This window comes from Bombina bombina, chromosome 2 (assembly GCF_027579735.1).
Source record: "Bombina bombina isolate aBomBom1 chromosome 2, aBomBom1.pri, whole genome shotgun sequence".
NCBI lineage: Eukaryota > Metazoa > Chordata > Amphibia > Anura > Bombinatoridae > Bombina > Bombina bombina.
The window spans coordinates 141,649,849-141,676,741 of record NC_069500.1 but is presented as its reverse complement, the minus strand read 5'-3'; the positions used below and the strand labels follow the sequence as shown (position 1 = coordinate 141,676,741).

At 35.3% G+C, this 26,893-nt stretch overlaps 1 protein-coding gene across 1 annotated transcript; it reads left to right on the top strand.

Annotated features, from left to right (window-relative positions):
• The first annotated feature begins 200 nt into the window (after window positions 1-200).
• Window positions 201-26,893, top strand: ESM1 (endothelial cell specific molecule 1). Its single transcript, XM_053700441.1, has 3 exons — window positions 201-624; window positions 12,970-13,125; window positions 24,349-26,893. The coding sequence occupies exons 1-3, from the start codon at window positions 324-326 to the stop codon at window positions 24,447-24,449; spliced, it is 558 nt and encodes a 185-aa protein (XP_053556416.1). The 5' UTR covers window positions 201-323; the 3' UTR covers window positions 24,450-26,893.

Below are 26,893 nucleotides of genomic sequence, written 5' to 3'. Positions count from 1 at the left end.
TGTGAGGCTTTTTAGTGCTCATGAAAAAAATAACAACTATCTAAACATAACAAATGACATCAGCTCAGGCTTTTCAATTCCTGGATGGCAGCAAGCTGCTAATCCTGCCTCCATCCTGAATTCTATGAAGTAAAACAAGAGAGGCTGGCAATAGGACAGCTCTGAGGAAACTGACGACTGACAAGTATGTGGGAAGACAATGTATAAAGCTTCTAAACTTGTACATTGATGCTCAGCTACCCCTTTGGATCCATTCCTGTTCTCTACAGAAGGTTGCAAGTGAAGCTCTTTGACAGTAGATAAAGGCTCATTTTAAGGGAGATATGAAGAGCAGTGTGTTACTTGCTATACTCCTTGTTGCTGTGCCACTTGGCACAGCTTGGAATGCCCAGTATGCAGTGGATTGCCCTGAACGCTGTGACAGCAATGAGTGTAAGAGTACCCTGCGCTGCAAAAGGACTGTGCTGGATGACTGTGGATGCTGCAAAGTATGCGCAGCAGCTGTTGGTGAGACCTGTTACCGAACAGTTTCTGGCATGGACGGTGTTAAATGTGGGCCTGGTTTGAGATGTAATTTCTATACAGAAGAAGATGATTTTGGAGATGAATACGGCACTTGCAGAGGTATTTTTTTCATATCTGATATATACAGATGAAAAAATAGCAAAATATTTTAAAGTTTAGTTGTAAGTTTATATCAGACTAACATTTCATATTAATGGCCAAGCTTTTAAAACCTGAGGAAAGCTAACCTATTATCTATCTATCTATCTATCTATCTATCTATCTATCTATCTATCTATCATCTATCTATCTATCTATCTATCTATCTATCTATCTATCTATCTATCTATCTATCTATCTATCTATCTATCTATTTCAGTATATCATCTATCTATCTATTTATCTTTCATCTATCTATCTATCTATCTATCTATCTATCTATCTATCTATCTATCTATCTATCTATCTATCTATCTATCTATCTATCTATCTATCTATCTATCTATCTATTTCAGTATATCATCTATCTATCTATCTATCTATCTATCTATCTATCTGTCTATCTATCTATTACACGATACACCAAGTAGCTGTAAAGGAAACATCAATGGATTATTGAGATTATAAGACATTTAATGAATCTTCACTTACTACAGAAGCTAACAGTTTTTGCAACACAAACAGATTTTTTTCCGTATGAGATTTGTGTTTGATTTTTATGACAAATCAATTAACAGGTGAAAAACATGAATTACACCATTTCTTTATATAATACTGCTATACAGCTATACAACTATGATTTGTATTAATAGTTGTTAACTTGTGACCTTTTCTGTCAGTTACAAAGACATAGAAACATTACACAAATAAATAATTTGCATTGTGTGTATTTTGTGTATTTGTCCCAATGAAAAATGAAATTATTCAAGTGCAATCAGTTTCTACACACAAAACATTTTTAGACATATTAATCACTGTGTAGTTAGACCAGTAAGTAATTTTAACCATGATAGCTAAAAGCTTAATAAAGCATTTTTGCTTAGATCTTTTTTTCTGCAACCATATGCACACTCTATGTAAAAAGAGGCAGATGCTAAGATAAAGCTGATAGCACCGGCTTATCTACAGAAACTGAGACCAAGGCTGACTCACAAATCGAGCTCAGACTCTATGATATGTTGCAGTCACAATTTATGAAATAGAGAAGTAAAACTTTGATGTACACAGTGGATAAAATGCACTAAACTTTCTTCAGACTCTCCAAGCTCTCCATCCTATATGGCTTCATCAGTTATGCAGCTAATTCACTAAAGAATGGATAAATCGGTAGGCTTTAGTAAATAGACAAACATAAGAAATGGTGACACTAAAGAGGCTGGAGAGGGTTTCAGTGCATTTCTCTGGTGTAATATAAAATGCAGATATTTGTTATAATAATAATAATTATTTTAATAATGTATTATTATTATTTTTAGTTGCCCACTGTATTTATTGAAAAAGACATTAGATTGTATATAGGGTATTCATCTGTCCTGCATAAAAATACTGCAATCTGGCGGTGGCTTGGCACAATGGTATGGTAACACAATGCCCCACAAAAGCTCTACATTAGCCCTGCTCTTGATCCCACCAAGCAGTAATTGTACCCTTTGGCTGCTAGTAACATACGTGCAAATACATTATTTTACTTATTTGGCTGACTGTAACACACATAGGGGTCCATTTATCATTGTGCGGACGGACATGATCCGCTATATCGAACCATGTCCGCTGCACATCGATAAATGCCGCCAGCATACGCTGTCGCCATTTATCATTGCACCAGCAGTTCTTGTGAACTGCTGGTGCAACGCCGCCAGCAGGGGGTGTCAATCAACCCGATCGTATTGGATCGGGTTGATTTTCGATGATGTCTGTCCGCTACCTCAGAGCAGGAGGACAATATATGGAGCAGCGGTCTTTAGAAGGCTTGCCAGAATCACGGGGCATCATGCTCCATTCAGAGCTTGGTAAATAGACCCCATAAACAGAACTGGTTAGACCGCCTTGACTCATAGAATGCTTTTTACATTTAGCAAACACTCAGAGACTTTAAAATAAAACTGGACATATACTGTACATGTCCAGTATTTTTGTGAAGATTTTATTGGACGCCTACTTAAATACTGGAGTATCAAGGTCAATACTGGACACCTGGCAACCACAATTGTATAAGCCTTCAAAAGTCTGATTTTCAGATGCTGTTTTACATAGGCATACAGATTATGGATTTTCTGTATTTAATTTTTTTGTTCTGTTTCTTTGTTTTTGGATATTGTCATATCATGTTAAAAATTATCCAATTTACTGTTTATGTTTGAGACAGTTGTCCTAAGGATGCTGTTAGGAATTTAGAAGATGGGGCTTGTTGAGAAAACCATGTATTACTTTAACTTCATCTTGAACTCTCCCCTGAGAATCTTTATTAGGTTTTTATGAAATTATCGGATTATTTGAAATGAAATGTTACTTTGACAAGTATATGTTATTACCAATCTATTGATTTGTTTATTTTGTGTTCTTCTTTTGTACAACTTGAGATAAGTTAAATTTAAAAAAAAAAATTTTTTGTAAATTTAATCCTTTTCATCACTTTAGCTTCAGACCTAAAGAAGAGAGGAAAGTCTTGAGTCTTTTAAATGTATTGTTAGTACAATAGAAATATTTTTTCTGATTTTGGCATCTGAGCCTACAAAGAACAAATATAATTACTATAAATTTTGCTGTAACACCCCCCCCCCCCATAACAAGACGGATGGTTATTGATTTGTTTGGGTAATTATATCCGTAAGTTTAAACCTTTTTTTGGACAGATATTAATAATTGGGTCGATTTTGTATTTTTGTATAATATTTTATAGACTGAATATGATATATGTATACAATTAATGTTCAGAAATATTTTGTGTATTTGTTCATCAATGCACATATAAATAAACCTATATAAATATACAACAGTGCTAAAAAAAAATGGGCATTAAAGTAATTAGCCAATTAACATAATTTAAAATTATTATTGTTGTTTTTACACTAGCAAAATATACATTGTTTTGCAGTCCAAGGATATACCACTTGAAAAGCCATGTGACTATTTTTCTCTTTCCTTCTTTGCTGTGGCCAGTCATATGAGCTCCTCTACTGACCAGGCAATAGAGTAGAATGTGGTAAGGTCAGAGTTCTGAACTCTGTAGAATACACTCCAGTCCCTATATGGACAGTGGAAAAAAACACAATTTTCAAACTTATACTGTAGAAAAAGTAAGCAAAAGGGATATTGTATCTTTTGAGAATTACGGAATAACATTTTCTGATTAATGTTACTTTAGCTGAATAGTATTTAACAAACTACACCCCTAACTCCTATCCCATAATTTATGCAATTGCAAACTGATGGGTTATTTTTTTTTTCCTAAGGACAATGTTTTCATTTATAATTTAATTTTCAAATTTGCTAGAAATTATAAATCAAAGGTTTATGAAAACAAAAATAGACTTAGCATTTTGGCACCTCACAAACAAAGCCTTAAACATAGGAAGACATATATATCTGCATCTCATTATAACATATTCAGCTTGCTCCTCACAGTTATTTTATACTAGGCGATAAGCCTGACAAGAGGACAGTCTATGTTTAAAAAATACAAACACCCAAGCTAAAGTTAAAAAAAAAAAAGTAAAATTACATAAAAAATAAACAAAGCTATCCAAAATAAAAAAAACCTAAACTAATACCCCTATAAAAATAAAAAATCCCCACAAAATAAAAACATTCCCTAATCTAATACTAAACTACCAATAGCCATTAAAAGGGCCTTTTGTAGGGCATTGGCTTAAGTTAAACAGCTCTTTTACCTCTAAAAAATACTAATTCCCCCCTAACAGTAAAAAAACCCCACCCACCAAACCCCCCAAAATAAAAAAACCTTACACTAAAAAAAATAAACTACCCATTGCCCCTAAAAGGGCATTTGTATGGGCATTGCCCTTAAAAGGGCATTCAACACTTTTACTGCCCTTAAAAGGACAATCAGCTCTTTTTCAAGCCCGAAAAAATCTAATCTAAAAAAAAAAAACACCCCAAAAATTAAAATAAAAAGCCTAAAACTAAGCTCCAAATAGGTACTCACTGTTCCTGAAGTCCGGCGGAGAAGGTCTTCTTCCAGACGGATCTATCATCTTCTATCTTCATCCGCAGTGAAGGAGGCATGGAGCGGAGGTGCGGAGCTGTGTTCCCGATGCCTGGATACTTAGCCGCGGTCCTCAACGGCGGTGGATTATTTTTTTGTAATTTAATGTTAGGTTTTATTTAAGTATAACTTAGTATTGGGGTTAATTTAGGGGGTGTTAGGTTAGGGTGATTAGTAATTAAATTAGTTATTTGCATTGTGGGGGGGGTTGACGGTTTAGGAGTTAATAGGTTAATTGTGATGTGGGGGTTTGGCGGTTTAGGGGTTAATAGGTTAATTAGGTTTATTGTGATGTTGGGGGTTGGCGGTTTAGGTGTTAATGGATTAATTAGGTTTATTGCGATGTGGGGGGTTTTCGGTTTAGGGGTTAATAGGTTAATTAGGTTTATTGAGATGTGAGGGGTTGGCGGTTAAGGGGTTAATATTTTGATTATGTTATTTTTGGATTAGGGGTTAATTCTTTTGGCTGCCTCGTGCAGCCAACAGTTCTTTGAGGATGCATGCGCAACTGTGGACACCGACGGACGCATTACAAACGCGATTATAGTATAGATATGAAAACCATTGACCACATCTGTGCAAGGAACAATAATCACATTTTATCAGAGGTCATACGCTGGAAGTGAACTTCTTTCACATCACCTCCAGGGAGAGGATTTATGCATCCATAAAATATAATTTATTAATTTGTTAGTTGCATAACATTGTGACTGAAATGTAAAATAAATCATTGGTAAAAACTTAAAGGACAGTAAAAATAATAATAATAATAATAATAATAATAATAATAATAATAATAATAATAATAATAAAATAGCACATACAAAACAAATTGGAAAGTTGTTTAAAATCGAATGCTTCATCTGAACCATGAATGTTTAATTTTGACCTTATTGTCCCTTTAATTAAAACAAAATTGATATTACAGCGTAATGCTGTAAATAACTCTGTACAATTGTGCTTATTCTATGCCTTCTCAAGAAAGACTGAAGTGCCATACATAAGTATCTTGAAAAATTAAACTTACCCTGTAACACTTGATACAGTGATTGGTTAGATCAGAGAGATCTGTACCTTACTGGTTACAGCAAAGGAGACCAGGAACTTGGATTCCACCAGGCTTTTCAAGGGGTGTATTTCTAAGATTTAGCAAAAAATATTTTAAATAATTTATTTTGGAGACAGATTTATGGTTCTCCAAATCTCAGCTAATCTAAATCTAAACCCCTCTTGATTAACCACCTAATTCACAAATAAGACTACTTTTATTAGCATGACTAATTATCAATACACCTCTCTACAGGTTTAGAGAAGCGGTTATACTCAAACATTAGTCAATGTGATGAAATACTGTTTAAGTCAATTTAAAAAAAAAAATTAAAACTGGTTGTAGCAAATATACATTGATTTTACTGGACTGGACATTAAGTATAGCAGATTGCTGCCTTTTTTCAGGAGAAATTACTTGATTCTGAGAAAGTCCTGTGTCTCTCAATCTAAAAAAATAAATTGTGACTATATCAAGCATACTTGCAAACTGTCCCAGCTTTCTTTGGACAGTTATTTTTGGCATACTGTCCCAAACCATGGTATATTTATACCAGGAGTCTGTCGCTTATTGCCCTTAGTGGTAAACCTGGCATGGATGCCTAACTGTTGAATTATACATTAGGGGCACCATTTACAATGCAGCGAATGCTGCTTTGGAGGCCCATTGTTTCCTTTCCTTAAACGGAAGTTAAGAAGCAGCGTTCATAAGACCGCTGCTCCTTAATCTGTGCGCCACCTTTTACGATATGATCGGGATGATTGACAGCACCTGCTAGCGGACGATTGGTGTATGCTGTTGGCATTTAGCGATGTCGAGCAGACATGATTCTCTATAGCTGAAAACAATGGAGCATATAGTATGGATTGATACTTCCCTTCAGAATTCGAACCGCTGTCTTCCCACAGTCTCTCCTGAAGCCTGTTTAGAAGATATGGTGAGCAAAAATGGAGGCGCTGGTTCACTGTGGATCCTCGTCTATATATTCGCTCTTGCCCCACTGTCTGTGAGCTTTCCGCCAGGAAAAGGATACTCAGCTTAAAATCAGGATAAACGGCTCCTCAATATGCAAAGAAGAACTTCACCAGCTTTTCTCATCTAAAAACAATTGTATTGTGCCCAACGCGTTTCAACTCGTTTGTAAAGCAACTTAAAACTTTGAATGCTCTTGAAAAAGACGGCTGGGTCCATTAAAACTCGTTGGGCACAATAAAATTGCTTTAAGATGAGAAAAGCTGGTGAAGTTCTTCTCTACATATCGAGGAGCCTTCTCCTGACGGAAAGCTCACAGACAGTGGGGCAAAAGCGAGTATACAGACGAGGATCCACAGTGAATCAGCGCCTCCTTTTTTGCACACCACATGATTTGCGATAGTGAATCATGTCCTCTCAACATTTAATAAATTTACCCCTAGGTTCTTGTTTGCATACCATGGAGTTTCCTGTACTTTTCATTAAAACAGCAGAATGATAAAGAAAAGTATATCTAAGATGGTATATTTTGTACCTATTGTGGGCAATTTACTATAATGTATTTTGAAGTGGGCATGGCCACTACGCTTGCACCCTGCTTAAAACTGTCTGTGGATTTTTGTTCTGATAACTGGCAATTAAAAAAAAGTTTCCACATTTTTTAACAGCAATCCAAATGAATTGCTCAACTTAATGTAACCTCCAAAAATATATATCTATTTTATTGTTTCCATAATTTTTCCTTCCAAATCAATTACTAAAGCTTCAGTCATATATTTCAGATGTATTACATTTATGAAATATATTTCTAGTTCAAATAAATCATGTCATTGCCCATGGGAGCAATTTTATTCAAAATAAGCATTTCTTCCTGAGCAGATGTTAAAATAGATTTAATAATCTGCAGAATTTCTTAAAATGTATGCAGTCTATTATTAACCACTTTTTACAAATAGCTGCATCCTATTACCATACCAATAATTTCCAGCATATATACAATCTCAGACTTTTAGAGAAATTTGAATTACAATTAAGATTGATTTTATTGAACTACAGTCTTTGTGGTCAACCAGCGCATCCTGTAGATCGGGTGTCTGTTGGGCATTTAATGGGTAAAAGCAGCAGTGAGGCATGCAGAAATGGCAAGGACTTGCCGCTGTCGGTGACTGTGAGACCTATTCTGTTACAGCCTTAAAAACCTCTTGTGACACAAAACATTAAGGGTATGCTATTGTCCTTAAAGGGTTAAAGGACACAGAAGTATTTTCTCTGTTTCATTTAAATATGTATTACAATGTTTTGTTTTTTTGTGTTTTGTAAATCAAAAGTTTATTTTCTGTGAGGCGAGTTACTAGTGCATGCCACCTGAGGGGAGTTACTAGTGCATGCCACCTGAGGGGAGTTACTAGTGCATGCCACTTAAAAGTACATGAAACCCAACTTTTCCAATTTACTTCTAAACCCTCATTTGTTTTTGTTTTCTCTTGGTACCCTTTGTTGAAAAGGATACCTAGGAAGGCTCGGGAGCTGCTGATTGGTGGCTGAACATATATTGCTCATGTTATTGGTACACTCAATATTTTCAGCAGGATCCCAGTACTACATGGCTGCTTCTTCAACAAAGGATATCAAGAGAATGAAGCAAATTAGATAATAAAAGTAGATCAGAAAGTTTTTTAAAATTCTCTATATGAATCTTGAAAGAAAAAGTTTGGGTGTCGTGTCCCTTTAAGCAGTGTGAGATCTGCTTATCAGTGAGAAGCTAAGCCTTAAAAGGGACAGTAACGTCAACATTAAATTTCTTATGATTTAGATAGAGCGCGCAATTTTAAACAACTTTCCAATTTGCGTCTGTTATCAAATTGACTTTTTTCTCTTGGTATATTTTATTGAAGCGTAAAACTACGCCCGACATCGCTGAATGCCGACAGCGTTAACATTACACAAGCAGTTCTGGTGAACTGCTTGTGCAATGCCGCCCCCTGCAGATTCGCGGCCAATCGGCCGCTAGTAGGGGGTGTCAATCAACCCGATCGTATGAGATCAGGCTAATTGATGTCCGCAGCCTCAGTGGTGGCATACGAGATAAGGAGCAGCGGTTTTAAGACCGCTGCATCTTAACTCCTGTTTCTGGTGAGCCTGAAGGCTTGCGTGGAAACAACTGCATAAGGCAGCATTCGGCCGATAATAAATCGGCCCCTATGGCTGCAGTGTTTTGCAACATTGTATAACAAAGCTACAAATAATGTTACAAAACACTGCTGCCATAGAGTATTAAAGACACGTACACACGCCTGAGATCTTATGAGCCTGTCTAGTTTTACTCTTTAATAAAAGATACAGAGAGAACAAAGCAATTTTGCAATTTAACAGAAGTAAAATTGCATGCTCTATATGAATTACTAAAGTTTAATTTTGACTTTACTGCCCCTTTAAGGCCCAGTTGCACTTCCTGTTATCTCCAAATCAGAATGAACAGCTTTAACTCAACCCATATTCATTCAAAATATATTTGTAACCATATTTATAACATGTTTAAGTAGAGCCCTATTATGGGCTAGATTACAAGTGGAGCGCTAATTTATCACTATTAAGTAGCTGGTTATTGCCACTGCGAGGAGCCTATAGAAGCACGATCTCGAGCTCGTGTTCACATTGCAGCTAACTTGTAATACCAGCGCTAGTATTACTCAGTGGAGTGCAAATATCGCTTTACAAATTTGGGGTGTTAACTGGTGGTAGCTGGTGATTTTCAGGGTTGGTAGAACATAAAAGAGCACCCATGATAGCTCCCTGCACTCCCGCGCTTTGGTACTCACCCAGAATAAACAGAGGGGGAACGCACAAGCAGCAATACCCCTTAAAGTGTTGAGCACAAATCAACACCTCCTGCATGAACCACAGGTTTTTAATCACTTGAGTTGACCTCAAGACAGTGCAAGTTATTTAAACTGCATACAATTACAAGATAGCTTATCTCTGCTCTATGTTTGTCCCGAAGAATTCAAGAGAAATCATTCAATATTTACTTTATGCAGACTTTCAATACAATATTTTAATTAAAATGTAAGAGAAAAAACTAATTTCATCTAGAGGAGAAATGTAAATTTTTTATTATTAGTTAATATGGGAAAGTCCATATAAGCAGTTCAGTTACATCCTCTCTATAAATTAATTATTTTTCCTTAGACTTGTGTTGAAGCTGTGAGTACAATCATACTTGACTTCTAAAATTAGGTTTAGTAATTAAAGGGACAGTCTACACCAGGATTTTTATTGTTTTAAAAGATAGATAATCCCTTTATTACCCATTACCCAGTTTTGCCTAACCAACACAGTTATATTAATATACTTTTAACCTCTGTGATTATCTTGTATCTAAGCCTCTGCAAACTGCCCCTTTGTTTCAGTTCTTTTGACAGACTTGCAGTTTAGCCAATCAGTGCCTGCTTCCAGATAACTTCACGTGCACGAGCACAGTGTTATCTATATGAAATACATGAACTAACACCCTCTAGTGGTGAAAAACTGTTAAAATGCATTCTGAAAAGAGGTGGCCTTCAAGGTCTAAGAAATTAGCATATGAACCTCCTAGGTTAAGCTTTCAACTAAGAATACCAAAAGGACAAAGCAAAGTTGGTGATAAAAGTAAATTGGAAATTTGTTTAAAATTACATGCTCTATCTGAATCATGAAAGTTTATTTTGGCCTAGACTGTCCCTTTAAGCAGATGCAACATTAAAAAGTGTAAATGTGGAGGTCTGGCATGCTACCCACCTGAAGCAATTCAGTGTCCCAGTTTTAAGGGTCCGCCTAAGCCATGCCCACAGCCTTCCCAGACATGCCCTGTCCAGGACCCCTTATCCCAATGCGGCCCACGCAGGTGCTGGTGGGTCACTGACTACAGTTTCTTTATCCTTTTGCCTCGCGGATAGCCTCAGCAAACTGTTGGGAGCTATATTCTAGATGTTATTTTTTTATTTGATGAGCAAATATTTTTTATTTAATTAATGTATTGCCTTTTCTGCAGCTGCTACCTTTACAAGCTGTTTTCCCTCTCTCGGGACATAGCATCCTACATGGCCAAAGCCATGCCGCATGTTCCATTAGAGAAAATGAAAGCAGGCTCTTAAAAGCTGGATGACCAACTGGTCATGATCTGCTGGTCACAAAGGGAACTCAATCTAATGCCTACATTAACAGTGAATCTGCAATGATTTTTATTTACTGCTTACATTGGCTTTGTACTGTTATATTGGAGATAAATAGCTCATGCTCAAGATAACGAGCAGTAGTCTTAATGTCAATGCACTACAGTAAGAATTAGAAAGGGGGCAGAACGAAGAATAAAAGCTGGTGTGATTTAATTATTACTTTAATCCATGGTTATAAAGCCATAACTTTTATGTTAAAAACAATATAGCATTCTGTATCTATGCAATGCATAGACTGCTTTGCTTTGTTTAAAAATCTTATTTTTTCATATCCTCTCTAACATTATAGGGTTAAGGAGATGCATAATTAAGTTCTAAATAATTATTTCATTTGCTGCATCTTTAACTCATTTTACATTTTTTCTCTGTGGAGTACAATTGAATCTATTTACCTTTCCACAATTTGTTAATGGTTTTTATTTCAACATCTATTTTTTTCTATGCACTGCAGCACCACACAACACATGAATTGGGTTCCCGACCATACTAGTGCAAGTTCCAAATGCAAAAATATAGATGCCCTTTGCTTGAGACCAATGATTCATCCCCAAACAAATAACAGATATGTAAAGATGTAAGGCGGATCACCTCTTATTTATTCATATTAAATAATGGCTGCACACCCTGCACTGGCAGTCAGTACTTACATATATGCTTTATTGCTGGCAGGACCTTCTATAGCAGATCACTGGAGGTGCATAACTATGTTCATTGCTGTTGCTAAAATAAATTAAAAAAACAGGAAATCTGGAAGCCACCTACATGTTCTTACAAATTGCTTGCTTCACTCAAGTTCCTGTTACTATCACTACTACACTGCATCTTTATTTTTACTTCACATGGGCTCCAAATGCTGTTTAAAGTGATATAGGCAGTATGGTACAAGGGAGATCCTGTGTTAAAAAGACTACATGTCCCAGCAATCCATAGAAAACAAAGAATATTGCAGTAAGTCATATTTCCTAAACCCTGTTACAAATGCAGCAGTAAGGCTGAAACAAAGGCACAGGTATAATAACAGGTGTCTTCTGGACAGCCCTTACATCCCCTGTTATTACACCTGTGAGTATTCACATATGAAGCATAACACTATTAAAGATCCCATGCTAATTAAAGCTATCAAGAACATGACTTGAGTACTCCCACCCTAGCTGTAACTAGCAGTGACATCATCAAGCTTCTGTATAATTTAATAAAAATGACCATATGGATAAGCCTCCTCTGCTGTCTAATGGAATTTGTGTTTCAGTATTTATTTGCCTAAAATGTTAAGAACGTATATGGGCATGGTAAAAAAAATAATACAAATAAGAAAGTGGCAATAATTATTATATTTTTTTTCTTGTGGAATTATTTTGTTGATTATCCACTGGTGTTAACAAGAGAGGTACTGGATTGAAATCATCATTTTCTTAATAACCCCTTTCCACTTATTTATCTCTTTCCTTGTCCTGAGAAGAGCAACAATTGTGTAAAGAAGTGAATGCCTTATAAATGTATACAGAACAACCAATTGTCCTGCTGTCCCTCCATCATCTTTCCCTTCAGGGCAAATGTGCTGGTTCTCAAAGTGAGACCAGGGACTACCCAGATTCTGCTCACATCCCACCCAGACTCTACCCAACATTGTCCACTGTACAGCCAACCCCTTCCACAGTACACCCATGACCCTTTTGGAAGCAGCTCCGCCTATATAACTGTCTCTGCTCACAAGTCTTCCTCACTTCCTTGCCCTGTAATGTCTCCAGGGAAAGCTATGAGGTTTGTATATAGTTATTGGCACCTTTAAGGATTAGTGGTACAACATTGATTAGCACCTTTCTGAAGCAGACAGTACACCCAAGCTATTTTTTATACATGCATCAGAAATCCATGAAATGCACTTCAGCCTCTCTGTGGGCAATGGAATAACTATGATTTTCAGATAAAAAATTTATGAAAAGTAAGTAAAAGTGGGAGAGGCCAGAAGATTGTAATCCTTTTATTTTGTTCCTATTATGCTTTAGAATGCCCATATGGAACCTATGGAATGGAGTGCAGAGGCACATGTAACTGTCCGTCTGGAATATGTGACAGAGTAACAGGAAAATGCTTGAAGTTTCCATTTTTTCAACTAACTGGAGGCAAACCTGCAAGTAAATTTAGGATTCCTCCTAGTTCAGGTAAGATTTGTAAGTAATATTTACATAATATAAATGTGATATTTAAGATCTAGATCTATCGCTTGAACAGAGCTATGTGTTTAACCCTCACCCAAGGTTAAAGGAACCAATACTTATTTTATAGTGCTTATTGTACATGTTATAAATATTACTACATACCAGACAAGCATCTTGCAATGGGTTACACATCTATAAGTTTGTAAGAAGTACATTAAACTTTTAAATAATCATTGTTTGCTAGCAGCTGAAAATGGCCGCCAAGCTCCGCTCACAGGTTTCTTCTTGTCCAGTTAGCTGTTTTCATGTATGACAGTTTAGCAATGTACAATTAATATTTTTCAGTTAGCTTTTTCAAATCAGCATGGCGGCCATTTTCAACTCCTAACAAACTATATGTATTGAGTCTAGACTGCCCCTTTAAGATGTTGTGCTGCCTTGGTCTAAAAATAAAATGAAGCCCAAACTTTCCATTTTCTACAGTCTAAACCCAATCAAAGTCCTCAGTTTTGAACATTAAAGTTTAGCTGATTGAAATTTCATTTCAGATTATGCTGATACCCATTTGATGAACTCTATATGAGAGTTATTTCCCTTTAAAGAAAACACTATCAGCCTTAATTTGCTCTCTCAAAGGGTCTGATGATCAAATGTTTGCTGCTGGTATGGAGAGAAATCACACAGGGGCTTTTTCTTCTTCACACTTCTGCCATTGTAACTATTCACATACTGCAGAGAATTAATAAAACAAGTGAACATCCTTCTCCTTATTTTATCCCTTAGAATGTTTTGTACATAATTAAAAAAAACATCCAGAAATCTTCTTGGTTAATATAGACCCCCAAGATAAAATTTGCCTTTCTAAAATTGTTTGAGACTAGAGTATCTCACAGTACTTAGCTAAACTCACCAAAGAGGAGATCTTTAGATAATCAGGCCCTTGTCAAATGCAAATGAATGAACCAGCCCTGTTTTGTTTTTTTAAATTAAATGTTACATTTAAAAAATGAAAATGTATTTATTTCTAAACAAATATTTAATAGTAAAAAAAAATAAAAAAAAACACATTAATTCTACATTTTTAAAATATTCACCATTCATACGCCTAGATTTAGAGTTTTGCAGCCGAAGGGGTGCATTAGCTACGCGTCTTTTTTTTCTAGCGCTGCTTCTAAACAACGCTGTTATTTAGAGTTCTCTGAAGGGCTGCGTTAGGCTCCAAAAAGGGAGCGTAAAGGCATATTTACCGCCACTTCAACTCTCAATACCAGCGTTGCTTACAGTAGCGGCTAGCTGGAAAAACATGCTCGTGCACGATTCCCCCATAGGAAACAATGGGGCAGTTTGGGCTGAAAAAAAAGCTTACACCTGCAAAAAAGCAGCGTTCAGCTCCTAACGCAGCCCCATTGTTTCCTATGGGGAAACAGTTTCTAAGTCTGCACCTAACACCCTAACATGAACCCCGAGTCTAAACACCCCTAACCTTACACTTATTAACCCCTAATCTGCCACCCCCGCTATCGCTGACACCTGCATTACACAATTAACCCCTAATCTGCCGCTCTGGACACCGCCGCAACCTACATTATCCCTATGAACCCCTAATCTGCTGCCCCTAACATCGCCGACACCTACTTAATATTTATTAACCCCTAATCTGCCCCCCCCAACGTCGCCGCTACCTTACCTACACTTATTAACCCCTAATCTGCTGACCGGACCTCGCCGCTACTATAATAAATGTATTAACCCCTAAAGCTAAGTCTAACCCTAACAGTTAAAAGTTAAATATAATTTTAATCTAACGAAATAAATTAAATCTTATTAACTAAAGTATTCCTATTTAAAACTAAATACTTACCTGTAAAATAAACCATAATATAGCTACAATATAACGAATAATTATATTGTAGCTATTTTAGGATTTATATTTATTTTACAGGCAACTTTGTATTTATTTTAACAAGGTACAATAGCTATTAAATAGTTATTTACTATTTAATAGCTACCTAGTTAAAATAATTACAAAATTACCTGTAAAATAAATCCTAACCTAAGTTACAATTAAACCTAACACTACAGTATCAATAAATTAATTAAATTAATTACCTACAATTACATACAATTAAATAAACTAAACTAAATTACAAAAAAAAAAAAACACTAAATTACAAAAAATAAAAAAAGATTACAAGAATATTAGGCTAATTACACCTACTCTAAGCCCCCTAATAAAATAAAAAGCCCCCCAAAATAATAAAGGTCCCTACCCTATTCTAAATTAAAAAGTAACCAGCTCTTTTACCAGCCCTTTAAAGGGCTTTTTGCGGGGCATGCCCCAAAGTAATCAGCTCTTTTGCCTTTAAAAAAAATACAACCCCTCCCACATTAAAACCCACCACCCACATACCCCTACTCTAACCCAAACCCCCCTTAAATAAACCTAACACTACCCCCCTGAAGATCACCCTACCTTGAGCCGTGTTCACCCAGCCGGGCACCGATGGAGCAAAAGAGGACATCCGGAGCGGCAGAAGTCTTCATCCTATCCCGGCAGAAGAGGACATCCGGACCGGCAGACATCTTCATCGAAGCGGCATCTTCTATCTTCAAACATCCGACGAGGATCGGCTCCATCTTCAAGACCTCCGGCGCGGAACATCCTTCTTCCCCGACGACTAGACGACGAATAACGGTTCCTTTAAATGACGTCATCCAAGATGGCGTCCCTCAAATTCTGATTGGCTGATAGGATTCTATCAGCCAATCGGAATTAAGGTAGGAAAAATCTGATTGGCTGATTGAATCAGCCAATCAGATTCAAGTTCAATCCGATTGGCTGATCCAATCAGCCAATTAGATTTAGCTTGCATTCTATTGGCTGATCGGAATGGCGGCGATGTTAGGGAGGGCAAATTAGGGGTTAATACAATTTATTATAGTGTTTGTGAGGCGGGAGTGCGGCGGTTTAGGGGTTAATACATTTATTAGAGTAGCGGCGAGGTCCGGTCGGCAGATTCGGGGTTAATAAGTGTAGTTAGGTAGCGGCGACGTTGGGGGGCAGATTAGGGGTTAATAAATATTATGTAGGTGTCGGCGATGTTAGGGGCAGCAGATTAGGGGTTCATAGGGATAATGTAGGTGGCGGCGGTGTGCGGTCGGCAGATTAGGGGGTTAAAAAAATGTATTATAGTGGCAGCGATGTGGGGGGACCTCGGTTTAGGGGTACATAGGTAGTTAATGGGTGTTAGTGTACTTTATAGCACAGTAGTTAAGAGCTTTATAAACCGGCGTTAGCCCAGAAAGCTCTTAACTACTGACTTTTTTTTGCGGCTGGAGTCTTGTCGGTAGAGGGTCTACCGCTCACTTCAGCCAAGACTCTAAATACCAGCGTTAGGAAGATCCCATTGAAAAGATAGGATACGCAATTGGCGTAAGGGGATCTGCGGTATGGAAAAGTTGCGGCTTGAAAGTGAGCGTTAGACCTTTACCTACATGACTCTAAATGCCAGCGGGCGGCCAAAAGCAGCGTTAGGAGCCCTTAACACTGCTTTTGACGGCTACCGCAGAAATCTAGGCGATGGTTAATACAGTATCACCTAGATTACAAGTTTTGCATTCATGTTTTAACGCTGAAAAAAATGGCCATTTCAGCGTTAAAACAGCAACGCAGCTATTACGAGTCTTGTTGGTATAACTTTTAGCCTGTAACGCAACGTCAGTCCTGCACTCAAAAAATGATGTTTTTGCATGGGATTTTCATAGTGCTGCTATTCCGAGTTTTGCGGTGAGGCTATAAAGCTTGCATTACAGCCTATACCGACACGATCCTTTCCGCAATCTGAGAGCAGTAGTTATGAGTTTTACGCAACAAAACTGTTACACAAAACTCATAACTAAACTGTTACAAAGTACACTAACACCCATAAACTACCTATTAACCCCAAAATCGAGGCCCTCTCGCATCGCAAACACTATGTTAAAGTTATAAACCCCTAATCTGCCGCTCCCGACATTGCCACCACTAAAAAAAATTATTAACCCCTATTCCGCCGCTCCCCGAAAACGTTGTCACTATACTAAAGTTATTAAACCCTATTCCCCTGCACCCCAACATCGCCCACACTATAATAAAGATATTAACCCCTATTCCGCTGCTCCCCGACATCGCAGCCACTAAATAAAGTTATTAACCCCTAAACCTCTGGCTTCCCACATCACTAAATAAACCTATTACCCCTAAACCGCCAGCCCCCCACATCGCAAAAAAATAAATTAAACTATTAACCCCTAAACCTAACAACCCCCTAACTTGAAATTAGAATTACAATATCCCTATCTTAAAATAAATAAAAACTTACCTGTGAAATTAAAAAAAAACTAAGTTTAAACTATAAATTAAACTAACATAACCATTATACTAAAATTAAAATAACTATCAATTAAATAAATTAAATTACTCATTAAAAAACCTAACACTACTAAAAAAAAAAAAAAATCTACAGTTACACAAAATTAAAAATACTAAATTACAAAAAATAAAAAAATACTAAATTACAAAAAATAACAAACGAAATTTTCCAAAATAAAACCAATTACACCTACTCTAATAGCCCTATAAAAAAAAAAGCCCTCCCAAAATAAAAAAAAACCCTAGCCTACAATAAACTACCAATAGCCCTTAAAGGGGCCTTTTGTAGGGCATTGCCCTAAAGAAATCAGCTATTTTTCTTGTAAAAAAATAGGCATTTGTATGGGCATTCAGCTCTTTTTCTTGCCCTTAAAAGGGCATTCAGCTCTTTTAAGAAAAGCCCAAACCCTAATCTAAAAAAAAATACCCACCCCAAAAAACCTTAAAAAACCTAACTCTAACCCCTCTTTAGATACTCACAGTAAAATCCTATTGGCTGTTCAAATCAGTCAACAGGATTTAAGCAGCTCTCATTCCTATTGGCTGATTCGTTCAAGCTGGACTTCAGCAACTGGGAGTACCTAAAGAGGGGTAAGTGTTTTAAGGGTTTTTGTGGTGGTTTTTTTTTTATAGATTAGGGTTTGAGCTTGTTTTAAAAGAGCTGAATGTCCTTTTAAGGGCAAGAAAAAGAGCTGAATGCCCTTTTAAGGGCAATGCCCATATAAATGCCCTTTTTAGAGCAATGGGTAGTTTAGGTTTTTTTAGTTAGGTTTTTTTATTTTGTGGGTTTGGGGGGGTGGGGGTTTGTAATGTTAGGGGGTGTTTGTTTTTATTTTGTAGCAAAATAGCTGATTTCTTTAGGGCAATGCCCTACAAAAGGCCCTTTTAAGGGCTATTGGTAGTTTATTATAGATTAGAGTGCTTTTATTTTGGGGTGTTTTTTCTCTAAAACAGGGTATTAGAATAAGAATATTTTTATTATTATTATTATTAATTTGTTTGTTATTTTGTGTAATGTTTATTTTTTCTTTTTGGGGTGTTTTTTAAAAAGAAAATTTAGAATAGCCATTTTTTTATTTTTAATGGGCAGCAAAAGAGCTGAATGCCCTTTTAAGGGCAATGCCCATACAAATGCCCTTTTCATGGCAAAATTTTTTATTTTGTGGGTTTGGAGCGCTTGTATTTTGTGCGGTATGGAGCTTAACGCAACCATATCGCACACACAAGGCAGCTTTTCAAAAACTCGTAATGGCAGCGCTATGGAGGCGGTAATAACGCAACTTTTGTTGCGTTTGTTTCACACCCTCTATAGCGCAAAACTTGTAATCTAGGTGTATGTACATAGTATACATTTGTGCATTTAAGTGCTCAATTGTGCATTAAAGCGGTTCCCACAAGGGGGCTCTATTGTTACAATACATGCTCACTGTACAAAGAATAAAGATTCACAATATTGGTGAAATAAGATACCTGGTACACTAACAACAGTAGTACATTATTAATATTATGGCCTAGATTACGAATAAAGCACAAAATTGCGCTTTCGCAAGTGCAATATTTGCACTCAACTCAGTAATACCAGCGTACGCAAATGTGCGCTGGTATTACAAGTAAAGCGCAATGCGAATGCAACCTCACATTGCCTGAAATCCTTGCGCTCACGAGAGCGCGCTTCCATAGGGTCCAGTGGGAGCCTTGTTCTCATGCCCTGAGACACGTCAAAGAACCTAGCGCAGCAAAGAGGGTAAGTCGCGCAGCGTTAGGCAGCAAATTAAAAATATATATGTATATGCTTATATACATATATTTGTATGTTTTTATCAGTGTATATACACATATTAACACATACATATATATTTAAAGTAAAAACACAGTCCCCATAGACTTCAATGTAAAGTCACTTTCTGTGCCGTTTTTTTTTTCTACATAATTTTCTCATAATTTGTATTTAATGAAACTGAACTGAACACTTTATTTTGGGGACAACTGGGTGACATTTTTTTCAATTAAGCAGAGGATGTAATTATTTTCTCAGTTTGACAGATTGACCAATATAAATTAACCTTCACAGAGTATTAAACATGTGTTATTTACACTGAATTTGTTAAATAAATAAAACTATCTCTAGTAAAATCTTTATTAGCATGTTGGAGATAAGTAGCAATTATAATAGACATTAAAATCAAAATAACTTTCACAGTGCAGAGACTATTTCAATGTACTTCTATTATCAAATATACTTAAAGGGACAGTCTAGTCAAAGTTAAACTTTCATGATTCAGATAGGGCATGACATTTTAATCAACTTTCCAATTGACTTTTATCATTAAATTTGCTTTGTTCCCTTGTTGGTATTTTTGAAAAGCTAAACCTAGGTAGGCTCAAACCATTGAAAACCGCCTTTTAGCTCAGAGCATTTTAAAACTTTTTAACAGTTAGACAGTACTAGTTCATGTGTGTCATATACATAACATTGTGCTCACTCCTGTCGAGTTATTTAGGAGTCTGCACTGATTGAATAAACTGCATGTCAGTCAAAAGCACCGAGATAAGGGGGCAGTCTGCAGAGGCTTAGATACAAGGTAATCACAGAGGTAAAAAGTATATTAATATAGCCGTGTTGGTTATGCAAAACTGGGGAATGGGCAACAAAAGGATTAGCTATCTTTTTAAATATTACACATTCTGGTGTAGACAGGCCCTTTAATTCTCTTGGTATCTTTTGTTTAAAAGCATAACTAGGTAGGATCATGGACTGCAATGCGCTACTAGGAGCTAGCTGGTGATTGGTTGGCATGCACATGTGCCACTTGTCATTGGCTCACCACGTGTGTTTAGATAGGTCCCTGTCTAAACATGCTCTTAAATATGTGTTTAACCACTATGCAGCAACTGTGGAAAAATAAAATGTGTTATTATCCCATATACTAAATTAAATATATAACATATAAATATTGTATGTCTTTTATGCCAATTCATCATAGCTGTACCACGCAGTTGCTAGCTGGTGCTTTGAATATGAAGAGCATTTCCATGTAAAAAAAACTTTTACTTCATATTAATTTTTTTTTTTTTCATGCAAAACATGTTAATATGTTTAGGGCCAGATTACAAGTGGAGCAGTATTTAACGCTACCGCTCGCTAACTCTGCTAGAAGTAAGTTTTTTGCGAGCGTCGGGTAGCGCTCGTATTACAAGTTAAAAGTAAAATGTTTTTGCTCACACACTAACCCAATGCGTGCAAAAAAGCCAAACTTAGAATATTGCATGCGTTTTATAGGTATTTTCCCATAGAAGACAATGGAGCAAAAAAAGTGGAAAAAACCTAACACCCTACTCGCGTGCAAATTCGATTGCATATTTTCAAGTGCGCTAACCCGACATGAAAATATTTCACATTCCAATGTTCTTCACATAGCAGAGTATTTTCTATTTATTCATGCATACATATTTCTACATATATCTAATGGTATTTTGGTACAATATATATCTTTACCTATATACTGTATATATATATATATATATATATATATACATGATTATATATCGACATAGATATATACAGATATATAGGAATATCTATTTATAAATACATAGAACATATTCTGCTATGTGCAGAACATTGGAATATGAAATATTTACAGTAAATACACAGTATAACACTTTATTAAATATGAATATTGCATAAATATGCTTTTACATGTTTTTTTATCTACTTGACTACAAAGGGCTCCAATGCACTTATATACATTTTTATATATGTATAGATATGTATTTATGTCTGTAAATACACATATACACATATAAATACATATGTACACATATAAACATATATATATATATATATACATATATATACATATACAGATTTAAACATGTATATGTATGTATCTCTATCTTAAAGCCCTTTGCCTGCTTTTTATGTTTTTTAAATATTTTTTATTAGATGGTGTTATTATGAGTATAACTGTACTTTGTAATGTATTTTTGAAGTGTTTTGTGACACTTTTTTGTTTTACAAAACAGTTAACCAGAGCTCTGAGGACGCAGTAATAAGCATATATCGTGATTACGCTCACACGTTCGTATTTACTTTCAACTTGTAAAACGAGCAATAAACCCAATGTGTGCAACCACCAAAGATAAACCCCTTTTCACTCATGAGTAATTGTTATCGCACCACTCGTGATCTGGACCTTAATTGGTACTCTATCATGTCGACAACACAAACATTTTTAGCACAAAGTACCTTTAAGTTATAGTTGGGCTACAATTGGTTATTATATTGATTTTAAAAAAAAAACATTGGTGAGGCTTTGGTAGAACAAGAAAATGTAGCCTAGATTACAAGTGGAGCACTATTGATAGTGCAGAGTGCACTATCTATATCACAGGTCACACAATAAATAAGGCACAATATGGAATTACAAGTAAATGGTTAAAGCAGAACTTTCCAAACTTTTCATGTTGGTGACACACTTTTTAGACCTACATCATTTTGCGACACAGTAATTAATTCAGTTGTACTAGCAAAAAGGAGGTTAAACTAGCTTGTTTTAAGAGATACAGACACATACATAAATGATATAACAAAATGTATTTTCAAGTAACAGTATGTAAGAATTAAAAAAAAAGTTTAATAACACCAATAGCTACTTACTATTTTAATGGGATGTATGAGGTTGATGGGATGAACACAATTTCTGGTTATTTGGTGGAATATTAGATAAAGACACTCGCATTTCATCATCAAGCATTTTTAAGCTTCCACTTCCTACCCATATATCAAGAGGAGGAGCAGCAATACACTACTGGGAGCTAGTTGCAAAAAACCCCCACTGACTTCTGACTTCAGCTCAGCGTTTAAGCTGCCGCCCTCAGAGCTCCGTGAGTCCGATTGACTACTGCCCGCTCTGCAAACACACTGCTTTCCCACTCAATGACTACACATGCAGTCACGTGCCAATTAAGGAGACTACACGTGCAGTCAGGAGCCAATGTGCAGTCAAAGCCGCCAATGGGAATAGTTTCAGTTCCCACTGAGCTGCGCCAATTGGTTAAGATGATCTGTGACCCACATAGTATCAATCACGTGTCAACCATGTGATATGCGTAGCAGGCAGGCGGAAATTCAGAAACCAAAAAAATAAATACATTTAAAAAAAAATTGTGCTAAAGCAGGGACACACCAACACACTCCTGCCGACACACTAGTGTGTCCCGACACACAGTTTGGAAAGCACTGGGTTAAAGGTATAACCAGACAATATTAAGCACTGCCAACATCTCTTTAGCGCACCTTATACTTTCAATGGCTAGTGAGCCTCGCTAAACATCGCTCAAATTACAACTTATAGTTATGTGTTGCCCTTCAGCACAACATATAATATTGCTAAAAAAAATTGGGGTGCCTGGAGACCTGAGGTAAAGTATGGGCTATAATAAAAGTAAATGAAAACACATGTAAAACAAATAAAATATAAGTATTACCCTCAAATATATATGTTTGTGTGTATATATATCAAAATAACAAGAGTATTGCATTGAGCAATGATACTTTTTATTGGACTAACTATACATTTATAGAATGACAAGCTTTCGGAAGAATGTCTTCCTTTTCCAAGTCTGAAGCTATACTCAGTATTGCTTCAGATTTGAAAAAGGAAGACACTCTTCCGAAAACTTGTCATCTTATAAATGTATAGTTAGTCCAATAAAAAGTATCATTGTTCAATGCAGTACTCTTGTTATTTTGATATCTAAATCTCTGAACTAACACGGCTACTCCAATCAACGTATATATATATTTTAATTAATATATACGTTTATTATTGAAATAAATGTATAAAGTTAGTTTAAATAGTTTTATTCTTCATTAATTTGAACATTATATATATATATATATATATATATATATATATATATATATACACACACACACATATGCACTATCTCTCTCTCTCTCTTGAGGCTTTTGCTTAATCATTACCTTTTTACTTTCAACTTAGTAAAAAGTGCAAGAATAACAGCAGCATTGATTCAATTTAAGCGGTGTTAGCTAGCGCTAATATTTGTGCACTCCACTTGTAATCTAGGCCTATATTTTTAAACCAGGGGTATCAAACTCAATGTATCTGGGGGCCACTTGCCAAGCGTTCTTCTCACATGGGGGCTGCTTGAAATCAGTAAGTTCTCCAGAACTGGATATACCAAAACTGGAAGTGGCATTTACCCAAGTAGTAGTGTGTGGTGGTAGTTGTAGCACACAATAGACATACACAGTTGTCTATATTAATCTTGTGAGTGCCAAGTGAAGTGATCATTCTGCAACTGTATAACTGTGTAAAAAGTTACATTTATCCAAGCAGTGCAAGTTTAGAGTTTACAAGGGAACCACTTGTCTTTATATTTATCTTGTGAGTGCCTATATAGACATCAACTAGTTACACCTCTTAGAACCCTAAAAAAAAAACTTACAGCCCAAATAAATGGTTTATCTATTAAACAAAGGAGGGCCAGATTAATCTATCTTGAGGGCTGCATATGGCCCTGGGGCCAGTACTTTAAGACCAGTGTTTTAAACAAACCAGCGTATTACCACATTTCAGAAATGTAAGAAACTGTTTTCATAAAAAATTTAGTTTATTTCATGGAAAGAAAAATTATTTTGTAAGAAAAAAACAAAAGCGATGTACAGGTGATATTTTTTACAATTGCAAGATTTCAGTACACTGAGGTTCCTTCGTCAAGCATTCTTTTTATTTAATGAAGTGCTAATATAATTACATATCCATATTTTAAAATCTTCTTTTTAGATTCTGAAATGGCTTCTGGTGATGGAAACAACGTTAAGGATGAATTTTTAAAAGAAAAAGCTGTTCGTGCACCTGGAATAAAATGGCTGAATCCGCGCTGATTTTAAAAATCAATGTCTGGACTTTGAAGGTGATTTCATTCTCCATTGCAGCCAAACAATGTAATGGAAAAGTACCAGAACAAACTCTGAATGTAAAAAAAATCAAATCTCCGAAGATCACTTTATTAATTTATAACATTGGAAAAATATTGGTGACTGCGAATATTTTGTTACAAATGCCACTTGCACAAGATTCTTTAGCTAGGCAAAATTCTATGAAAACTAAAAAAAAAATTTGTAAATGTATAGTAATTTTATTTTGAATAATTTTAGTGTTTTTTTTTTATTGTTTTGTATCTTGAAGTTTTTCCATTGTCTTGTATCATATGTTTATAAAATGGCTAAAAGCTTTACTTTTAATGTCATCAGTTCTTAACCACTACATAATTTTGTTAAAGAGACACACACAATACAACAGCGTCCAAACATTTGTACTTGCCAGAACATAAATTTGGTAAAAATCGTATTTAATGCAATCATGTATTTTAAAAAAAATATAAATGCTCATATATATAGGTTTCACAAACCTATAACAGTTTTTATAGGTATACTGTGAATGTATTTCAGAGGAACATTTAAACAATAGACATTCCACTACCCTGAGGAGCCATATATGAATAACATTTCTCTATAAGTACACAACGCCTCATTCTACTTTGACTCTGTAGGAGAATGGAGGTTCCTTTTCATCACACCTGTGTTACAGTTGGAAGCTTCTAGTTTTATGAATTAAAGGGAGATTGCAGTCAACATGTTTGTTTCATCTGCATATGCTTTTGTCTTCTTTTCTGTTTAAATTCATGTTCCTGTCCTGAATAAATCAATGTTTTCTTGTCATAATTGCAGAGGTATGTCCCTTGCCAACAGTGAAGCAGAGGTAATTGTCTTTATGAGCCAGTGAGGATTAGTAGGATGCACAAAAAATATTTGAAACGTGTAAATACTAATCTTTTGTATGCATAACAAAATGTTTTTGCGTATAATGTCTCTTTTTTAAAGGGACACTGAACCCAAATTTTTTATTTTGTAATTCAGAAAGAGCATGCAATTTTAAGCAACTTTCTAATTTGCTCCTATTATCAATTTTTCTTTATTCTCATGCTATCTTTATTTGAAAAAGAAGGCATCTAAGCTTTTTTTGGTTTCAGTACTCTGGACAGCACTTTTTTATTGGTGGATGAATTTATCCACCAATCAGCAAGGACAACCCAGATTGTTCACCAAAAGTGGGCTGGCATCTAAACTTACATTCGTGCATTTCAAATAAAGATACCAAGAGAATGAAGAAAATGTGATAATAGGAGTAAATTAAAAAAAGTTGCTTAAAATTTCATGCTCCATCTGAATCACGAAAGAAAAAATTTGGGTACAGTGTCCCTTTAAGCAATCTATAATTGTTTATAATTCTAAATGTCCCATATGACTGTATGTGTTTCATGTGAAAATACAATAATATTAATTGTTTAATAATATTAATAAGAAAATCTGGTCAACCGTGAGAGCATTACTGAGATATATTTATTAAAAAATGCATGAAATTTATCTAGAAACATACATTATTCAAACCACACTTTACATGTGTACTTGTTTAGTCAAAATTGAAGTTATTACTCTTTTTTTTTTTTTTTTTTTTAAAGTCATCACTGTCCATAAAAATATAATTAAAGTTGCTCTGTTGCTTTATATTATTGTAGAAATTATATTATCTAATTTAATATTTTTAAATCACATAATGATTTTAAAAATATGAATTATTCTCTTGAAATTGAAACAAAAAGCCTATTGTGTTTTTAAAAATATGCTCCTATTTGAAAATATTATATATTAAACTGGATATATAGAATGTAAAATATCAGCACATCTAAATATTTTAATGCACAGTATATTTTTTGTAATTTTTGTAATTATTTTTGTCGGTTTGATCAAAATTATTAGTATGTTTTTGACGCTTAAATTTAAACAAAAAGTTTACCCCTGATTCCTGAACCATTATATTGAGTTTCCATTTACAGTAAAATACTTGTGTTTCAAACTATACAACAATACTGCAATATTTCCAGATCAAATAGCAGCTTCAAATATATACAGACATCGATTTGTGAAATAAAATGATATATTGTATCTTTATAGAGAATATGCTTTTTATGCCTTATTTTCTCTCTATGTGTCATTGTCTGCAAGTCTACCTTACTAAACACCTGGCTGGGCAAATTATTATAGCTTTACATGTGACATAGATAAAGATTTGTCAAAGCTTCAAACTCAATTTAGTACTGTCAAGCTGTTTCATTTATTGATATAACTCTCAGATTGCTGTGGTTTCAGTTCTTTTCAGAATTATGGAGGATTTAAGGGGTAAACAGTATGACTCATATGTGCATATTATTAAGCCTGGAAAAAATGCAAATAAAAACAAAAAAAGAATAAAAGAATCTGTAATGTGA